The sequence below is a fragment of the Hirundo rustica genome, unplaced genomic scaffold, assembly GCF_015227805.2.
Source record: "Hirundo rustica isolate bHirRus1 unplaced genomic scaffold, bHirRus1.pri.v3 scaffold_490_arrow_ctg1, whole genome shotgun sequence".
NCBI classification, from domain to species: Eukaryota; Metazoa; Chordata; class Aves; order Passeriformes; family Hirundinidae; genus Hirundo; species Hirundo rustica.
Window position 1 is genome coordinate 1 of NW_026690535.1, and position 18613 is coordinate 18613.

The 18613-nt window shown below is 51.9% G+C and overlaps 1 protein-coding gene across 1 annotated transcript; it reads left to right on the forward strand.

The window, feature by feature from the left end:
* Positions 1–314: 314 nt before the first annotated feature.
* Positions 315–3965, forward strand: LOC120748072 (cytochrome P450 26B1; the record flags this gene model as incomplete). The annotated part of the gene is made up of 3 exons (XM_040054143.1): positions 315–470; positions 1953–2234; positions 3556–3965. Coding segments are annotated over 3 exons (831 nt in total), but the record flags the coding sequence as incomplete, so codon positions are not given.
* Between the last annotated feature and the right edge of the window lie 14648 nt (positions 3966–18613).

Below are 18613 nucleotides of genomic sequence, written 5' to 3' on the forward strand. Positions count from 1 at the left end.
CTTTCCTTTGAGAGACGATTTTTCCCAGGGGTTTCCATACATCCCAGGAGGAGCCGTGGGGCTGTGAACCGGTGCCGGACAGGAGCTCCCAGCCCAGACCCGTCATTTACACCTAGGTGTTGATTACTCCTCCTGTGATCTCCCCCACTCCGGCTTTACTCCTCCCGCCCAGGGAACACCCTCCAGCATCTTCACACCTCCCTTTGAGCCTGGGCTTTTATGGCCCGGACCTGTCCTGAGCACGTCTGCAGCTCCTGGGATGGGCAAGGTGCTGCCGGCCGGGGTGGTCTGAGCCCTCTCCCTTCTTCCCACAGGGAATCCGGGCCCGGGAGACGCTGCAGAAGGGGCTGGAAAAAGCCATCCAGGAGAAGCTGCAGAACACGCAGGGCAAGGACTACGCCGACGCCCTGGACATCCTGATAGAGAGCGGGAAGGAGCACGGCAAGGAGCTGACCATGCAGGAGCTGAAGGTAAAGCTCTTCCCCCGAGGTGGTTCTGCTCAGGGCAGGGCCTTCCTGAAGGGAAAAGTGTGGGATGCTCCAAGGAGGGATTTTTGGGAGCGGTGAGAGCTGGGGGGACCACGATGCGTTGGTGTGGTGGATCCAAACCTGTCTCTTCATTTGTCTGCTGGTTGTGCCCGGCCCTTTCGGCAAAGCAGTCCATGGAATCGTTAAGCTTGGGAAAGGCCTCCAGGATCATCGGGTCCAACCTCCATCCCTGCTAAACCATAGCACAGAATTCCACATCCTCCCGGTCTTTGAACGCTCTCGGGGATGGTGACTCCATCACTGTCCCAGGAAGCCTCGTCCAACACTTGACCCCTCTTCCAGAAATTTTTCCTGGAATCCCGCTTGAACCTGCCTGGTCACGATGGAAACCTCGATCGGCTGCATCCCTTTCCGTTTTTCCTGGCGCCTCCTTTGCAGGCCGCAGGAGCCCCTCAGCAGGTTCCCATCTGCAGCTGGGTCACGGTGTTCCCGGAGACATTTCCCGGGATTTTTTGTCTGATCCTCAGAGGTTCTGCATGAGGCTCCTCGTGGCGGGTGTCCAAGGAGTGACCTCGTCACTGAGCTGTGGCAGCCCCATCCCTGGAGGTGTCCAAGGCCACTAACAATGGACACAAACTCTGCCCAGATTTCCATCCTGGTGGGTGGGAAACCTCCCTTTGTAGGCCACATTCCATTTTTCCCTTCTCCCAGCTTGGTGATGCGATCCTTCCTCGGGTCACTTGGCCCCTTTGGATCTTGAGTCTTTGGAGCAGATGTTTTGGGGACAAGCTGTGGCTGCTCCATCCCTGAGAGTGTCCAAGGCCAGGCTGGATCCAGGGCTTGGATCCACCTGGGATAGTGGGAGGTGCCTCTGCCCCACGGATGGGGTGGAATGAGATGATTCTTAATGTCCCTTCCCACCCAAACCGTTCCAGGATTCTGGAGCCCCTCTGCTCTGCAGCCAGGCTGGGAGAGCTGGGAATGTTCCCCTGGAGAAGGGAAAAATCCAGGGAATCCTCAGAGTCCCTGAAGGGGCTCCAGGAGAGCTGGAGAGGGGACTGGGGACAAGGGCTGGAGGGACAGGACACAGGGAATGGCTTCCAGTGGGAAAGGGGAGATTGGGCTGGGATCTTGGGAATTGGGAATTCCTGTCTGGGAGGGTGGGGAGGGTCTGGGAATTCTGGAATTCCCGGATTTGCCGTGGCTGCCCCTGGATCCCTGGCAGTGCCCAAGGCCGGGTTGGACACTGGGGCTTGAATCCACCTGGGATCATGGGAGAAGTCCCTGGGGCTGGAACAAGGTGATCTTTGAGTTCCATCCCACCCAAACCATTCCACGATCCCAAGGCCAGGCCGGGAAACTTTTGGGGAGGAGACGGACCCCACGGCACCTTGACGTGCTGAGGCCGCCCCTCTGTCCCAGCCCCTCCGTCCGTCTCACCCCGGCTCCTCTCCTGCCCCCCAGGACGGCACCCTGGAGCTCATCTTCGCCGCCTACGCCACCACGGCCAGCGCCAGCACCTCCCTGATCATGCAGCTCCTCAAACACCCGCGGGTGCTGGAGAAGCTGCGGGAGGAGCTGCGGAGCAAAGGGATCCTCCACAACGGCTGCATCTGCGAGGGCTCCCTGCGCCTGGACAACATCAACGGCCTCCAGTACCTGGACTGCGTCATCAAGGAGGTTCTCCGGCTCTTCACCCCCATCTCCGGAGGGTACCGGACCGTGCTGCAGACCTTCGAGCTGGACGTGAGTAGTGCCGCGCCCCTGAGCTCCCCAAAACAGCTCAGCTCGCTTAAGCCTGGCTTAAAGGGGACCTCCGAGAGGAGAAACAAAGCCCTGACTAATTAAACCCTTCTCCCAGGAAACCAGTGACAGGAAAAAGGGACACGGCCTTAAGCTGCGCCGGGGGGAGTTTGGGCTGGATTTTTAGGGAAAGAAAAAATTTTACTTCCCAGAAAGAGTGGATGGGCATTGGGATGGGGCGCCCGGCGAGGCGGTGGAGTCACCGTCCCTGGAGGGGTTTAAGCCTGGACGCGGCACTGGGTGTTAGGTCACAGCTTGGGCTTGATGATCTCAAAGGCTCTTCCAGCCCAATTAATTCTGTGATTCTGGCGGCGGGGTTTGCTCCAGATCCGGCGGCGATGGGATGCGGAGCAAGGGATGCGCTGGAGCTGTCAGAGAGCAGACGGGTGTGATGCCTCAGAGCCCGGCTCGTGACAGTGACGCCAGATTCTGAGCTGGGGTGTGACAGGGGAAAGGTTTACGGCAAAGGGCATCTCCAGGCTGCCGGATGACAGCCGGATTAGTCACCGCCATGGCTGGAATTTCCTCCCAGCAAAACAAAGTCTCGGGAGCTGCCTTGTCGCCGTAAATCCTCCTAATGCGGTGGTTTGAGTCAGAGACCTTTTAAAGTGCTCAGGGGATGATAAATCCACCCCGTTTCTCATCGCCCGGGCCCCGACGTGGGTGTTGGGTGTGTGGCGCTGACAGGCAGCGGGGTGTGGGATGCTGTGGGATCCTCTGGGATGCTCTGGGAAGGGCTGGCTGAGGTGTGGGGCACGGCGTGGGAGAAGCTGCTTCCCCTGCGCAGCGCCGCGGGGTTCCTGGTAGGCAGCTCCCGCCAGCGACCACGAAGCGGATAAACGGATGGATGGTCCCACGAATCCTTGGGATAGAGGGAGGAATAGGGCCAGGGCTCGCATCTCTTTGTGCTGTCTGGTTTTCCTTTAAATCTGTATCGCACTTGAGGGATAAAGCCGAAGGAAATGGGAGCAGGAAAGGAAAACCGTGAGGGTGGGGCAGCTGGGCATAAATTGCCCAGGGATCGTGGATGCCACATCCCTGGAAGTGTCCAAGGCTGGATGGGGTTTGGAGCACCCTGGGGTAGTGGAATGTGTCGCTGCCCGTGGCAGGGGAAGGGACAGGACGGGTTTAAGGACCCTCTTGACCCATTCCATGATTCCATGGAAACAGAATCCCTTCATCTCATCCCCCCGCTCCCTCTCCCTCTCCAGCGCGACTGACCCTCTCCGTTCCTCCTCTCCGCCCCTTCCCGCCTCCCCCGCAGGGCTTCCAAATCCCCAAGGGCTGGAGCGTGATGTACAGCATCCGGGACACCCACGACACCGCCCCCGTCTTCAAGGACGTGGACGTCTTCGACCCCGACCGCTTCGGGCAGGGCCGGAGCGAGGACAAGGAGGGCAGGTTCCACTACCTCCCCTTCGGAGGAGGCGTACGGACCTGTCTGGGCAAGCACCTGGCCAAGCTCTTCCTCAAGGCTCTGGCCATCGAGCTGGCCAGCACCAGCCGCTTCGAGCTCGCCACCAGGACTTTCCCCAGGATCACCCTGGTGCCCGTGGTCCACCCGGTTGACGGACTCAAGGTCAAGTTCTTCGGACTGGATTCCAACCAGAACGAGATCCTGACGGGCACAGACGCCATGCTGGGGGCCACCGTGTAGAGCCCGCGCCGGCGGCACCAGGGACGGGCGGCCGGGGGGGGCGCGGGGTTTGGGGTTGGGGGCGAGGGGATGGACAGGAGGGGAGGAGAGAGGGACGGATGAGGAGCTTCTCCACGGCGCTCACCTCCGGATCGGGACTGCTTTTCCAGCAGGGAAGCTGCCGAAAGCGTTTTGCTCTTCCCGCGGGACGCGGAGAAGGTCGGGGGCGTCGTCGCCTTGTTCCGTCGGGGAGGAGGAAGATCCGCGAGAGCCGAGTCGAGCTGGGATGGCCGACCGTACACAGTATCTAAATATTATAAATATATATATATAAATATCTATAAAACACTTCTGCTGCCAGGAGGAGGTGGCCCGACTGCGGGAAAGGCTTGGGAATCAGCCGAGGACCCGAGGTCTGGTGTCCCGGGGCAGCTCTGGGGTGACCTCTGACCTTTTTTTTTTTTTTTTAACAGTGTTAAATTAGCTGGTGATAACAGTGTTTTTTATGTTTTTTTGAGGTGTGGTGGTTTTTTTTTTGGTCGTTGGATTTTTTTTTTTTTTTTTTTTTCCATTTGTTTGGTCGTGTTGTTTGTTCCGGGGCACTGGAGCTTTTCCTTGGCCGGTGTGGAGACAACGCTGCCCATTCCCAGCCCCTCTCCCGCTGGCGCCGGGGCAGGCTGGGGAGGAAGAGGAGGAGGAGGGGTCTTTCCGCTTCCCAAAAAAAACCCCTCCTGTGGTGTCTTGCCCGAGTCCGAATCACCCCCGAGGCTTCGGAGGGCTGAGGAGAGGCAGATTTGCATTTTCCAAGATGCTTCAGGGCTCTGGGGAGGGCGATGCCCTTTTTTTGTTTTGTTTTTTTTTTTTTTTAAATTCTCGTTGAGTTTCCTGCTGCTGCTACACGGCCTGTGAGCACCCCCTCCGCTGCAGCCCCTCGCCAGCCCCCCGGGCACAGGCACCCGGCTTTGGGGACATTTCGGTGCCCTTGCTGTCCCCTCAAGGTGCTGGCACCAGCCCCCCCAAGCCCCAGCGCCAGAGGCGTTTGCATTAAAGGCGATTTCTCCCGAATCAAGCCGAGGGCACGCGTCTCTTTGTCTCGCGTTTGGGGTTTTTTTTTTTCCGGAGAGCCCAGCGGGAAGGAGAGGGCTCCCTGTCAGCTCCCAGCTCGCATCCCAGGAGAATTCCAGAGCCTCTCCAGCACCAGCCAGCAGCCGCCAGAGAGGTATCTGGCCTTCCATTTGCTGGAGGGGGTTATTTTATTTTGGGGTTTGGTTTTTTTTTTTTTGCATGCGAGAGGCTCCTGGGTTGAGTTGGAGATTTGGGGTTGGAAGGACGAGGAGCAAAATCTCCCGGAGCACCTGGGCAGGTGTTGGCTTCAATCCAGAGCCGAACACCGGCTCGGGAGATCCCTCCGTGACTCGGGGCAGCTCTTCCAGCCCATCCAGCCCCGCTCCTGTCCCAACCCTCGGAGGTGGAAGGGGTGACACGAGGAACCGCGACGGGAACCGATCCCACGCTCGGGGTTGCGGGGGGCAGCTTGGCTTCCGGCTCCAAAGGGGTCCGGAGAAGTCCGAGGGCTTGGAACGGGGAAGGAGAAGGGGCAGGTGTGGCTCACCAGGTGGCTTTGCAGGTTGTGCTTTTGCCTCTTCGGCAAGAGGCGCCTCTCGGGAAGGTGGCGGGAAGCGCGAAGCGAGCGGAAGCGAGGCCGCCTCGGCCGGCCTGGCGCTGGCGGGGGCAAGGAGGAGGGAGGCAGGTTTGGAGCCAAGGGAAGCGCTTGAGGTTGGAATGCCGTCAGCCAAGCTGCCAAAAAAATTCCCCCTCCCCGCCCCGGAGCATCCCAGGGGATGGTGTTCCCTCCCGCCAAGGGTGCACAGCTTGATTGGAGCTGGAATAAAACTCCCGGTCTTCTGGGATTCCCGATTCCCGCTCCGATCCTGGCCTTATTCCTGGGTGGTGACCAATGTGCCAAGCCCCAGAGGAAAGTTTGGAAGTTCCTCCCAAAGGAAGGTCTCGGGAGCCCTGGAGCAGGGGCTCAGAGTTTTCCAGCCTGGAATTTTTAAACGGAACACCGCGAGCTGAGGCCCTGTTGGGATTCCAGGTGTCTCCTTGTTCCCTGACGGAGGGAAAACTTTTCCCGGTGGTCAAAAGGAGCTCGGTGGAAATCCAAATCCCAAAGGAGAACACAAACCCGGATGTGGCGGGAAGGGGGAGCCTCCCTGGGGACAAACATCTGGGGAGGAGAGGCGCCGGGCACAGGGAGGCGTCCGCGGTTTTTGTAGGACTCGGGAATGGGGATGGAAGGCGGATGAGCTGTAGGGTGAGAACCCAACGGGTGCTCTCCCCCATTTCCATCTGGGATCTGTGCTTGGGGATGAGCGGGCTGGGAAAGGGAAAAGCTGGAGAGGGGGACGGACAACCAGGATGGAAGGTCTGGTTATAGCTGAATCCCTTGGGATAGACGAGCTAAATCTCTTGGATTGAATTCTTCTGGAAGGGCTCAGTCCCTCTTTTCACGGGGAATCAGGGAAGTGTTTGTCCCTGAAACTTTAATTTTAACTCCCAATCTCGTTCCAAAGTGAGAACCAAACCTGCTCTGGAGTGAGTTTTGATGGGAATGGGAGCTGCAGCCATCCCTGAAATTCCATTTACACCCCGTGGATATACGGTGTTTGTGTGGGGGAGTATTTAATCCAGGCTGAAGTAAGCCAGGCCTTGTTGTTCCAGTCCTAACTAATATAACTTGACTAAAAAAATAAAGTTGCTGCAGTGGGTTTGCAGAATAAAGCACTTTGAATCTCAGTTTTTTTTTTTTTTTTTTTTTTTTTTTTTTTTTTTTTTTTATTAGCACAGTCCAATTTGCTATAATATTATTTTATACACAATTTTTTTTTTTTTTTTGGTCTGTCTTTATAAACTATTATAAGTGCTATTTTTGTTATAATTCAAAAATAGATATTTAGGATAAAGTTGTGCTGTTAAATATTTGTTATTTAGTAAAAATATGATTTTTTTTTTCCTCTTTATTGTAAACATCGTCTGGGAAAAAATATTAATGTTTTATCCTATTTGTTTTTAATATTAAAAAAAAAAAAAGGGGGGTGAAAAAAAAAAAAAAGGAAAAAAGCACTTGTGGGGTTTTTCCGTTCGGGAATTGGTGCCGTGTGAGGTTGTGTTGCGGTCATGTGGGTTTTAATATGTACAGAATATTCTGTGTCCCATATTAAAATGAATGTTGTGTATTTTGTGATCCCAAAATAAAACAAAAACGAAACAAAACAAAAAAAAGCCCACAACCCATCCCTGCTGGCTCCTTTCTAGAATTCCAGGATAAAAAGGGGTTGGAGCTCCCGAGGTTTGGTGCCGTGTTCCAGCTGCTGCTCCTTTGAAGGCCTGGTGGGCTCCGGGGTTGGGATTTCGGGGAGAAGCATCCCGGGAATTGGGGCATCCCATGAAGTGGGATCATGGCATCCATGGCCAAGGGGAACCTGGGTGATATGGACCGGAACAGAGGGAATTCCGCTTAAAAATAAAATGAAGTACGGGGACCATGGTCAAATCGATGGATCAAGATGTCCAGAGATTGGGAATCTCTGTCCCTGGAGGTTGGACATGGTCCTGAGCCACCTGTCCAAAGTGAATCCCAATAGGGATCCCAAAAAAGGAAATTCCACTCCAAAACACAATAAAAAATATTTTTATGGGGACCATGGTCAAGGGTTGGATCAAGATGTCCAGAGATTTGGAATCTCCATCCCTGGAGATTGGATGTGGTCCTGATGGGCCGGAGCAAGGTGAACCCTGGCTGATACGGATCCAAATACAGGAAATTCCACAGTAAAATAAAATAAAATAAAAATTAAACAATAAAATCTTTTCATGGGAAGGATTGTCAAAATTTGGATCAAGTGGGAGAGGTTTGCAGTCTCCATCTCTGGAAACTGGACATGGATGGACCTGAGCCATGTGTCCAAGGTGAACCCTGGGTGATATGGAACCGAACAGAGGGAATTCAGCTTAAAAATAAAATGAAGTATGGGGTCAAATCAATGGATCAAGATGTCCAGAGATTGGGAATCTCTGTTCCTGGAGGTTGGATGTGGTCCTGAGCCACCTGTCCAAAGTGAAACCCAATAGGGATCCCAAAAACGGAAATTCCACTCCAAAACACTATAAAAAATATTTTTATGGGGAGGATGGTCAAGGGTTGGATCAAGATGTCCAGAGATTGGGAATCTCCATCCCTGGAGATTGGATGTGGTCCTGGCTGATACGAATCCAAATACAGGAAATTCCACTTAAAAATAAAAATTAAAATTAAAATTAAAATAAATTATGAAATAATAAAATCTTTTCATGGGAAGGTTTGTCAAAATTTGGATCAAGTGAGAGAGGTTTGCAGTCTCCATCTCTGGAAACTGGACATGGATGGACCTGAGCCATGTGTCCAAGGTGAACCCTGGGTGATATGGACCCGAACAGAGGGAATTCAGCTTGAAAATAAAATGAAGTACGGGGACCATGGTCAAATCGATGGATCAAGATGTCCAGAGATTGGGAATCTCTGTCCCTGGAGGTTGGACATGGTCCTGAGCCACCTGTCCAAAGTGAATCCCAATAGGGATCCCAAAAAAGGAAATTCCACTCCAAAACACTATAAAAAATATTTTTATGGGGAGGATGGTCAAGGGTTGGATCAAGATGTCCAAAGATTTGGGAATCTCCATCCCTGGAGATTGGATGTGGTCCTGAGGGCCCAGACCAGGGTGAACCCTGGCTGATACGGATCCAAATAAAGGAAATTCCAAAATAAAATAAAATAAAATAAAATAAAATAAAATAAAATAAAATAAAATAAAATAAAATAAAATAAAATAAAATAAAATAAAATAAAAATGAAACAATAAAATCTTTTTATGGGAAGGATTGTCAAAATTTGGATCAAGTGAGAGAGGTTTGGAGTCTCCATCCCTGGAAACTGGACATGGATGGACCTGAGCCTTGTGTCCAAGGTGAACCCTGGGTGATATGGAACCGAACAGAGGGAATTCAGCTTGAAAATAAAATGAAGTACGGGGACCATGGTCAAATTGATGGATCAAGATATCCAGAGATTTGGAATTTCCATCCCTGGAGGTTGGATGTGGTCCTGAGCCACCTGTCCAAAGTGGACCCCAACGAAGGTTCCAAAATACAATAAAAAATATTTTTATAGGGAGGATGGTCAAGGGTTGGATCAAGATGTCCAGAGATTTGGAATCTCCATCCCTGGAGATTGGATGTGGTCCTGAGGGCCCAGACCAGGGTGAACCCTGGCTGATACGGATCCAAATAAAGGAAATTCCAAAATAAAATAAAATAAAATAAAATAAAGCCATAAAATCTTTTCATGGGAAGGTTTGTCAAAATTTGGATAAAGTGGGAGAGGTTTGGAGTCTCCATCCCTGGAAACTGGACCTGGACCCGAGCCACTTGTCCAAGGTGAACCCTGGGTGATATGGATCCAAATACAGGAAATTCCACAATAAAATAAAATATAAGAAAAATAAAATAAAAGATAAAATAAAAAATGAAATAAAATATTTTTTATCGGGAGGATCACAAAATCTGGACCAAGTGGGAGAAATAAAATAAAATAAAGTAAAATAAAGTAAAATAAAATAAAATAAAATAAAATAAAATATAGAATAAATTATTTTTTATGGGGAGGACTGTCAAAATCTGGATCAAGTGGGAGATGTTTGGAGTCTCCATCTCTGGAGATTGGATACGATCCTGAGGACCTGTACCAAGGTGAACCCTGGCTGATACGGATCCAAATACAGGGAATTCCACAGGGGAAAAATAAATAAATAAATAAATAGATAGATAAATAGATAAATAAATAAATAACTAAAATAAAATAAAATAAAATAAAATAAAATAAAATAAAATAAAATAAAATAAAATAAAATATATTTTTTATGGTCAAGTGTTGAATTAAGTGGGATAGGCTTGGAGTCTCCATCCCTGGAGATTGGACATGGACCTGAGCAAGGCGCCACAGCCCTGAGGTCCCGCCCATCCCGAGGTTTTTGGGAGCTCCAGGATACCCCGTTTCTGCCCAGAGCTTTTTCCTCTTCCCAAGAAGAGAAAGGAAGGCAGGCAAATATTCCAGGTGTGTGTGTGTGTCTGTGTCCTGGTCCTTGCTGCCGCTTTTAGGAATTGCTCCCTATGGAATTGGCACAGGAGACCTCCATGGGCGGAAGAACCAACACGCAGCTGCTGAGTGCCTGGGATGGTGGGCAGATGAGGCAGGACACGATTCCCGAGGCAGGACACAATTCCTGAGGCAGGAGACACACTCCCGAGGCAGGACACGATTCCCGAGGTGGGAATGACCCCGGGATGAGCAGCAGGTGGGGCGGGAACAGCCAGAGGTGTCCCCACCCTCCCATCACCTCCCGTCTGGGTTCCAGAAGGGGCTGACCCCACCTCCTCAACTCCTGGAGTTTTCCGGGAGCTGGGACCGCTCCCAGCTTTTTAAACCATCCATGCTTTGGGAAGTTCTGTCCCTGGCTGGCGGGAGAAGAGCTTTGGATGAGATGTGCCAGGACAAGCTACTGTTGGGAGCCGCAGCTGCAGCTGCTCGGGAGCGGAGACGGGGCGGGCTGGGAGCGCTTAGGGTAATTAGGCAATTAGTGAAGTAATTGGCTTCTGTCTCCTTCCTCTTTCCCCCATAAATAGCGCCCTGATGGAGCCCTGGCCGTGGTGGGAGCACTGGAGAACAGGATGTTGCTTCCAGCGACGACATCCAAAGGCGAGCCAGGGCGGCGGGAATGATCGGAGCATTTGGCTGGAAAATGTGACCGTGAAACCCAAGCCCGGGTCCCTTCGGAGCAGCCGGAGGCTCCGAGGCTCCTATCCCTCCCTCTGGAGCTTCGTGGCCGCTCTTTTCCCTACCTCGGGATGCGTCCCGCCAACACGGATTTTGCCGGCTCTGTCCCGGCTGTCGCCAAAATCCACCCTTGGGTTGCGCCCGTGGCAGCTCCTGTCCCCTGCTCATCCCGAGGTGGCACCTCCCGGTCCTTCCCGTCCTGTCCAACTTCCATAAATCCCGCCTGGCACCTCCCGGTCCTTCCCGTCCCGTCCAACTTCCATAAATCCCGCCTGGCACCTCCCGGTCCTTCCCGTCCCGTCCAACTTCCATAAATCCCACCTGGCACCTCCCGGTCCTTCCCGTCCCGTCCAACTTCCATAAATCCCACCTGGCACCTCCCGGTCCTTCCCGTCCCGTCCAACTTCCATAAATCCCGCCTGGCACCTCTGTCGGAGCAGGGAAGGTCATTTCCTTCGGGGATTCCTCCGCTCCCCTCCCTTCTCTTGGCTTTGTTTATAATTTATTGTCCGTTCGCGGCTTTCAGCACCACCCCTGGAGCGGGATGAGGTGTCCTCGCTCCAACAGAAGCAGGGAGAGGGGTTTTTTTTAAAGTCGGGATGGCCTCACGGGAGCCGCTGGATCCCTCGGACTCCGTGTTCTTTCCGCTCGGCGCCGGCTCCGTGGCTCACGTTACTCCCTCGGTTTTAACTCGGGATGAACTCCTGGAAAGTTTCTTCTTAAAGGTTGCGTGTGAGAGCGCAGGAAAGGTGTGAGAACGCATCCAGGGATTGGGGTTTTTTTCCTTCCCTTTTCCCTTTTCCCTTTTTCTTTCCATCTCTTTTTTCGCCCTCTGAACGCAAAAGGGGATTTTGGCTCCCGCAAAAGGGGATTTTGGCTCCTGCAAAATGAGATGAGGCTCCGGAGCGGCCTTGTGTCCTCCTAAAATGTGGATTTAACCCGAAAATCTCCAGGCTTCAGGGCGTTCCAAGGTGGAGCTGAGCTAAAAGCTGAGCTGAGATCTCGCGGTGTCCTTAAATAACATTTACAGGGATTATTGAAAGGAGAGGAATGGGAGGAAGGGATGGGTTGCCGGGGGGTTTCTTGGCGTCGTTTTTCTCCAGAATGTTTTAGGAGCCCGTGTGGACCCTGTGCTCTGGTCCTGGCATTAAAACATGGAAGGCGCCTGGGAGTAAAATAAAATGGAATAAAGCAGAATATTCTAAAAGGGAAGGGAAAATTCCAGGGAATGCTCAGAGTCCTTGAAGGGGCTCCAGGAGAGCTGGAGAGGGGCTGGGGACAAGGGCTGGAGGGACAGGACACAGGGAATGGCTTCCACTGGGAAAGGGGAGATTGGGCTGGGATCTTGGGCATTGGGAATTCCTGTCTGGGAGGGTGGGGAGGGTCTGGGAATTCTGGAATTCCCAGCTTTGCTGTGGCTGCCCCTGGATCCCTGGCAGTGCCCAAGGCCAGGTTGGACATTGGGGCTTGGATCCACTTGGGACAGTGGAATTTTCCCTGCCCATGGATGAGGTGGGAATGGGATGATCCTTAAGATTCCTTCCCACACAAATAATTCCATGGAGGATCCATTCCTCCCAGTTTTTGACTCCTGGGGTGAAAGGAGCTTGGAATTCTCCGTGCATCCGATTCCCTGCTGGTGTCCTGAGGAACACTGGCTGAAACCCTAAAATAAATCCTAATAAGTCTCCAAAGTGTTGGGACAATAATTCAGAGTACCTGGATGGCCTCGGTGTTCGATCTGGGCTTTCGAAAATGATAAATTGTGACAGCAGACAAGATGTAAACTGCTGGAATAACAAATGGATTTCTGGCAAATATTCCCTTTCCAAGGTCTCCCTCTGCACTTGGAGTGGAGGGTTTTGATTTCATCCCAGGATAGAAATGAAAATTTCCCTTTGTGAGAGATGATTGCACCAAAATCCTGACTTGGAACATGGCCCTGGTTATTTATTTAACAGCTGACGTGGGATTTTTTAATGTGATAAAACACAAATGACAAAGATCTGCGTGGAAAAATGTGGGAAAATGGAATCTTGGAGGCCGTGGCCGGGAGTCTCAGTGAGTTTGTGTGGGGTTTTTTTTTAGGGAATAATCTGCAGTGGAGAGACCCAAAATTAGGGAATGAGAGGTGGGTTAGGCTACAGCACTCCTGTAAGGTTTCACGTTTGTTCCTGGGGGTGGTTCCATAGGAGGCTGCTGAGATTTTCATGGAATCATCCTCATAAAAACATGGAATGAGTTGGAAGGGGCCAGAAAAATCCTCAAATTCCAACGGCCTCTGCCATGGGCAGGAGTGCCACTGATTATCCGTATGAAAACCAGGAATTTGTCCTTCCGTGCTGGCTCGAGACTCCCAGAGACCGGGAAGATCCACGAGGCTGCAGGGCGGGGTCCTCTCCACGGAGACCTTGGGAAAGGCCTTGGCCGGGACGGAATTCCCAAACAGCTTCCCAAAGGCATCGCGAAGATATGACTTGAGATTCCGTTAAAGAATCCTGGAATATCCTGAGCGGGAAGGGACCCACAGGGATCATGGATCCAACTCCTTCCCTGCTCAGGACGATCCCAAAAATCCCACCCTGTCCATGGAAGCGTTGTCCAAACATTCCTGGAGCTCTGGCAGCTTTGGGAATGTGGCCATTCCCTGGGGAGCTGTTCCAGTGCCCCAGCACCCTCTGGATGAGGAATCTTTTCCCGATATCCAACCTAAACCTCCCCTGGCACGGCTCCAGCCGTTCCCTGGATCCTGTCACCAGGGAGCAGAGACCGGAGCTCCAGATCCCAATGGATTTCCCTCCTCTCCTGCTGAACATTCCGTGTGCCCTCATCCGCTCCTCCTGTGGATCCTCCAGACCCTTCCCCATCCTTTGGAATGATCCATGAGTTTTGGGCCTCTCTTGGATCGCGGTGCCCAAAGCTGCCCCAGAGCAGAGCAGGACAATCCCCTCCTTCGGCCGCATCCTCGAATCCCTCACCATTCCCCAGGAATCCAACCCCGAACATTCCCTGAGAATCCCAGGCGGCAGCAGCTTAAGCAATCCATTCACCCCCACTGAGAAAATTCCCTCCGAACAGTCAAAAAATTCCCTTTCAGTTGTCGAAAGTTCCCTTTCAACTGTCAAAAAATTCCCTTTCCATAGTAAAAATTTCCCTTTTAATAGCTGAAAATACCCTTTCAATGATCGAAAACTCCCTTTCAATAGAAAATTCCCTTTCAATTATCGAAAATTCCCTTTCCATAGTAAAAATTTCCCTTTTAATAGCTGAAAATACCCTTTCAATGATCGAAAACTCCCTTTCAATAGAAAATTCCCTTTCAATTATTGAAAATTCCCTTTCCATAGTAAAAAAGTCCCTTTTAACAGCTGAAAATTCTCTTTCAGTCATCGAAAATTCACTTTCAATAGAAAATTCACTTTCAATAGAAAATTCCCTTTCAATAGTAAAAAAATCCCCATTCAATAGTAAAAAATTCCCTTTCAATAGTCGAAAATTCCTTTTCAATTGTAAAAAATTTCCCTTTTAATCATCAGGCCCCAGCATCCAGACGACATTCCCGGCGTCCTCCGGTTCGCGTTACCGTTCCACGTCCTCCTCCAGCACCGGGAAAAGTCAATGGATGTCTTTCTTTCCGGTGCTGGAAGCTGGATCAGGCTTTTCCATGCTTTTTCTCCCCCCCCCATTATAAATATAGATGGGATATATATTTATGTATATTTGTCCTGAGGAACGGAGTCGGAGCGTTTGTTATGGAATGGGAGCTCCTTTTCCAGGGTTTTCTCTGGCATGGGAGCTGTGTTTAGTCTGCATTCCCAGATCCCTTTTCCTTGAGCAACGTTTGCCCGATTGCGGCTTCGCGGATTCGATCGGCTCGCTTGGGAAAGGTGAATTTTGGGATGTGCTCCGGGCCGGGGATTGCAGGGAATGACCCAAAAATACCGGGATGTGCTGCTTGGATCTGAGAAACGCCTCTGGTGTGCCGTGGTCCCGAATTCCTGCTTCAGTGCTGCCAGGAATGTGTGAGGAGGGAAAGGGGAATGTCCTGGGATGTGTGAGCGTCGGCCCAGGTGGGCACTCGGATCGGGAATGGTGTCCAGCGGGATCAGGGAAGGGATTGTCCCTCTGTGCTGGGCACTGCTGAGGCTTGAGTCCAGTTCTGGGCCACTCAATGCTGGAACGTGTCCAGGGAAGGGAAGGGAGCTGGGAAAGGGCTGGAGAATTCCTGAGGGAGCTGGGAAAGGGCTGGAGAATTCCTGAGGGAGCTGGGAAAGGGGCTGGAGAATTCCTGAGGGAGCTGGGAAAGGGGCTGGAGAATTCCTGAGGGAGCTGGGAAGGGGCTGGAGAATTCCTGAGGGAGCTGGGAAAGGGCTGGAGAATTCCTGAGGGAGCTGGGAAAGGGGCTGGAGAATTCCTGAGGGAGCTGGGAAGGGACTGGAGAATTCCTGAGGGAGCTGGGAAAGGGGCTGGAGAATTCCTGAGAGAGCTGGGAAGGGACTGGAGAATTCCTGAGGGAGCTGGAGAAGGGGCTGGAGAATTCCTGAGGGAGCTGGGAAAGGGCTGGAGAATTCCTGAGGGAGCTGAGAAGGAGCTGGAGAATTCCTGAGAGAGCTGGGAAGGGGCTGGAGAATTCCTGAGGGAGCTGGGAAAGGCTGGAGAATTCCTGAGGGAGCTGGGAAAGGGCTGGAGAATTCCTGAGGGAGCTGAGAAGGAGCTGGAGAATTCCTGAGAGAGCTGGGAAGGGGCTGGAGAATTCCTGAGGGAGCTGGGAAAGGCTGGAGAATTCCTGAGGGAGCTGGGAAAGGCTGGAGAATTCCTGAGGGAGATGGGAAAGGAGCTGGAGAATTCCTGAGGGAGCTGGGAAGGGGCTGGAGAATTCCTGAGGGAGCTGGGAAAGGGGCTGGAGAATTCCTGAGGGAGCTGGGAAAGGGGCTGAGCCTGGAGAAAAGGAGGCTCAGTGGGACCTTGTGGCTCTGCACCAGTCCCTGACAGGAGGGGACAGCCGGGGGGAATTTGGGATCTTATCCCAGGGAACAGGGACAGGAGCAGAGGGAACGGCCTCAGGCTGGGCCAGGGGAGGCTCAGGGTGGACAGCAGCAGGAATTTCCTCATGGAAATGGAGCTCAGGGATTGGAAGTGCCCAGGGAGGTTTGGAGTGCCCATCCCTGAAGGTGTCCACGGAATTCCTGGATGTGGCACTCAGTGCCAAGATGGGGACTGGGCACAGCCCGGACTCGATGACCTTGGAGGGCTTTTTCCAACGTCAGTGATCCCGGGATTCTGTGTATTTGGAGTTCGGAGAAGATAATCCCCTTCCAAGCCAAATTATTCCATGAAAGGTTGGGAAAAATAGGGGAAGTAGAGATGGAAACACTTCCTGGCTAAACCTTAGTCCGGGTCTAGGGGTTGGTTGGGAGAGCCTGGCCTGGTGAAGCACCAGGATTCAGGATTATTCCATAGCTCCCAGGTAAATCCGGGTGGGATGTGTGTCCCGTGCAATTCCTGTGTGGAAGAAGCGGTTTTCCACACTTGTGCTGGGCTGAAACAGATCCATCCCTGATCCTGGGAAAACGGTGGAGTTTATCCTCAGAAAGTTAGGGACGGCCCAGAGCCCAGCAGGAGAGATGGGAAAGGCGCTCCCAAACAATTTTGATTTTGGTTTTGATTTTGATTTTGATTTTGATTTTGATTTTGATTTTGATTTAGATTTTGGTTTTGGTTTTGATTTTGGTTTTGATTTTGATTTAGATTTTGATTTTGATTTTGGTTTTGATCTTGGTGTTGATTTTGGTTTTGATTTTGATTTTGATTTTAATTTTGATTTTAATTTTAATTTTGGTTTAGATTTTAATTTTGATTTTGATTTTGATTTTGATTTTGATTTTGATTTTGAAGGAATCATTGGATAACTGGGAGTGGAAGGGACCTGCAGCGATCACCTCGTCTGCCCAGGAAGCGACAATCCCTCTGGAGCGGGATCTTCTCTCCTGGTGCCGCAGCCTGGAAAGTTCTTGGGAAGGAGGGAAAAGGTCAGGAAAATGAGGGATCGGGAAGCACAGCCGGCAGCTCCGTGGGTTCAGCCTGGCTCATTCCAAGGGCTGGGCTCTGACCGCAAAGCCTCATCCCAATCCCAGGGGAGGATGTCGTGGGTGTCCTGGGCTCCCGTCACGTCCCGGCGCTCCGGCGTTTCCCATTCCAAAGCTCCGCCTCTGGCTGAGCCAGAGCTTCTCCTGCCGGAGTTTATTTAAGCCCAGGAGCACCGGAATGGCTTTTGCAGGAGCCTCATTAAAGCCGTTATTGCATCTATTAATAAAGCAGAACATTTCCTCTGCTGGACGTTCGTCCCCGGGTGGATGCACTCCATGGGGCGGGAAAAGGGGCCTCTGGACAAATCTGGAGCGAGGAAATTGATGGATCGGGTTACTCCTGGAAAAATTAACCAGTGTTTGTCCACGGAAAAGCAGGAGACATGGATCCAGGGAGCCCCCAGAGCCGTCCAGCTGTTGGGAGATGGGGGAGATTGATTTATAGGAATTGATCCCTTGGGATCAATTAATTAATCCCCAAATCCTGTGGACCACTGTCCCATCCCCAAAATTCCCCAAAATTCCCCAAAATTCCCCAAAATTCCCCAAAATTCCCCAAAATTCCCCAAAATTCCCCAAAATTCCCCAAAATTCCCCAAAATTCCCCAAAATTCCCTGTCTTCTGTGGATCATTGTCCCATCCCCAAAATTCTCCAAAATTCCCCGTCTCCTGTGGATCACTGTCCCAACCCCAAAATTCCCCATCTCCTGTGGATCACTGTCCCAACCCCAAAATTCCCCATCTCCTGTGGATCACTGTCCCATCCCCAAAATTCTCCAAAATTCCTCATCTCCTATGGATCACTGTCCCATCCTCTAAATTCCCCAGCTCCTGTGGATCACTGTCCCATTCCCAAATTCCCCAAAATTCCCCAGCTCCTGTGGATCACTGTCCCATCCCCAAAATTCCCAAAATTCCCCATCTCCTGTGGATCACTGTCCCATCCCCCAAATTCCCCATCTCCTGTGGATCACTGTCCCATCCCCAAAATTCTCCAAAATTCCTCATCTCCTGTGGATCACTGTCCCATCCCCAAAATTCTCCAAAATTCCTCATCTCCTGTGGATCACTGTCCCATCCCCAAAATTCCCCAAAATTCCCCATCTCCCATGGATCACTGTCCCATCCTCTAAATTCCCCAGCTCCTGTGGACCACTGTCCCATTCCCAAAATTCCTCAAAATTCTCCATCTCCCGTGCATCACTGTCCCATTCCCAAATACCTCAAAATTCCCCATCTCCTGTGGATCACTGTCCCATCCCCCAAATTCCCCATCTCCTGTGGATCACTGTCCCATCCCCAAAATTCCCCAAAATTCCCCAAAATTCCCCAAAATTCCCCAAAATCCCCCCTCTCCTGTGGGTCCTTGTCCCTTCCCGCGCGGCTGATGAGGTGAGGTGACCTCTGCAGGTCCCTCTCACTCCGAGTTATCCAATGATTCCCTCCAAGCCGAGTTTTTTCGGAAGCTGCTCCCCTTTCCCATCTCCCCTGCTGGGTTCAGAGCCGTCCCTAATTTTGCCTGGATGAGCTCCACAGGCTGTTTTCCCGGGATTGGGGACGGATCCGGTTTAGCCTTTCACCTGTGTTGTGCCTTTCCAGTGCCGGCATTCCACAGGAATTTTCCAGGGAAACTTCCCATCCTGAAGAAATCCGGAGACTCCATCTCTTCCCTGCTTCATCCCCCTCACTGTTTGTCCCACCTGGAATTTGTTTGATTCCCAGACATTC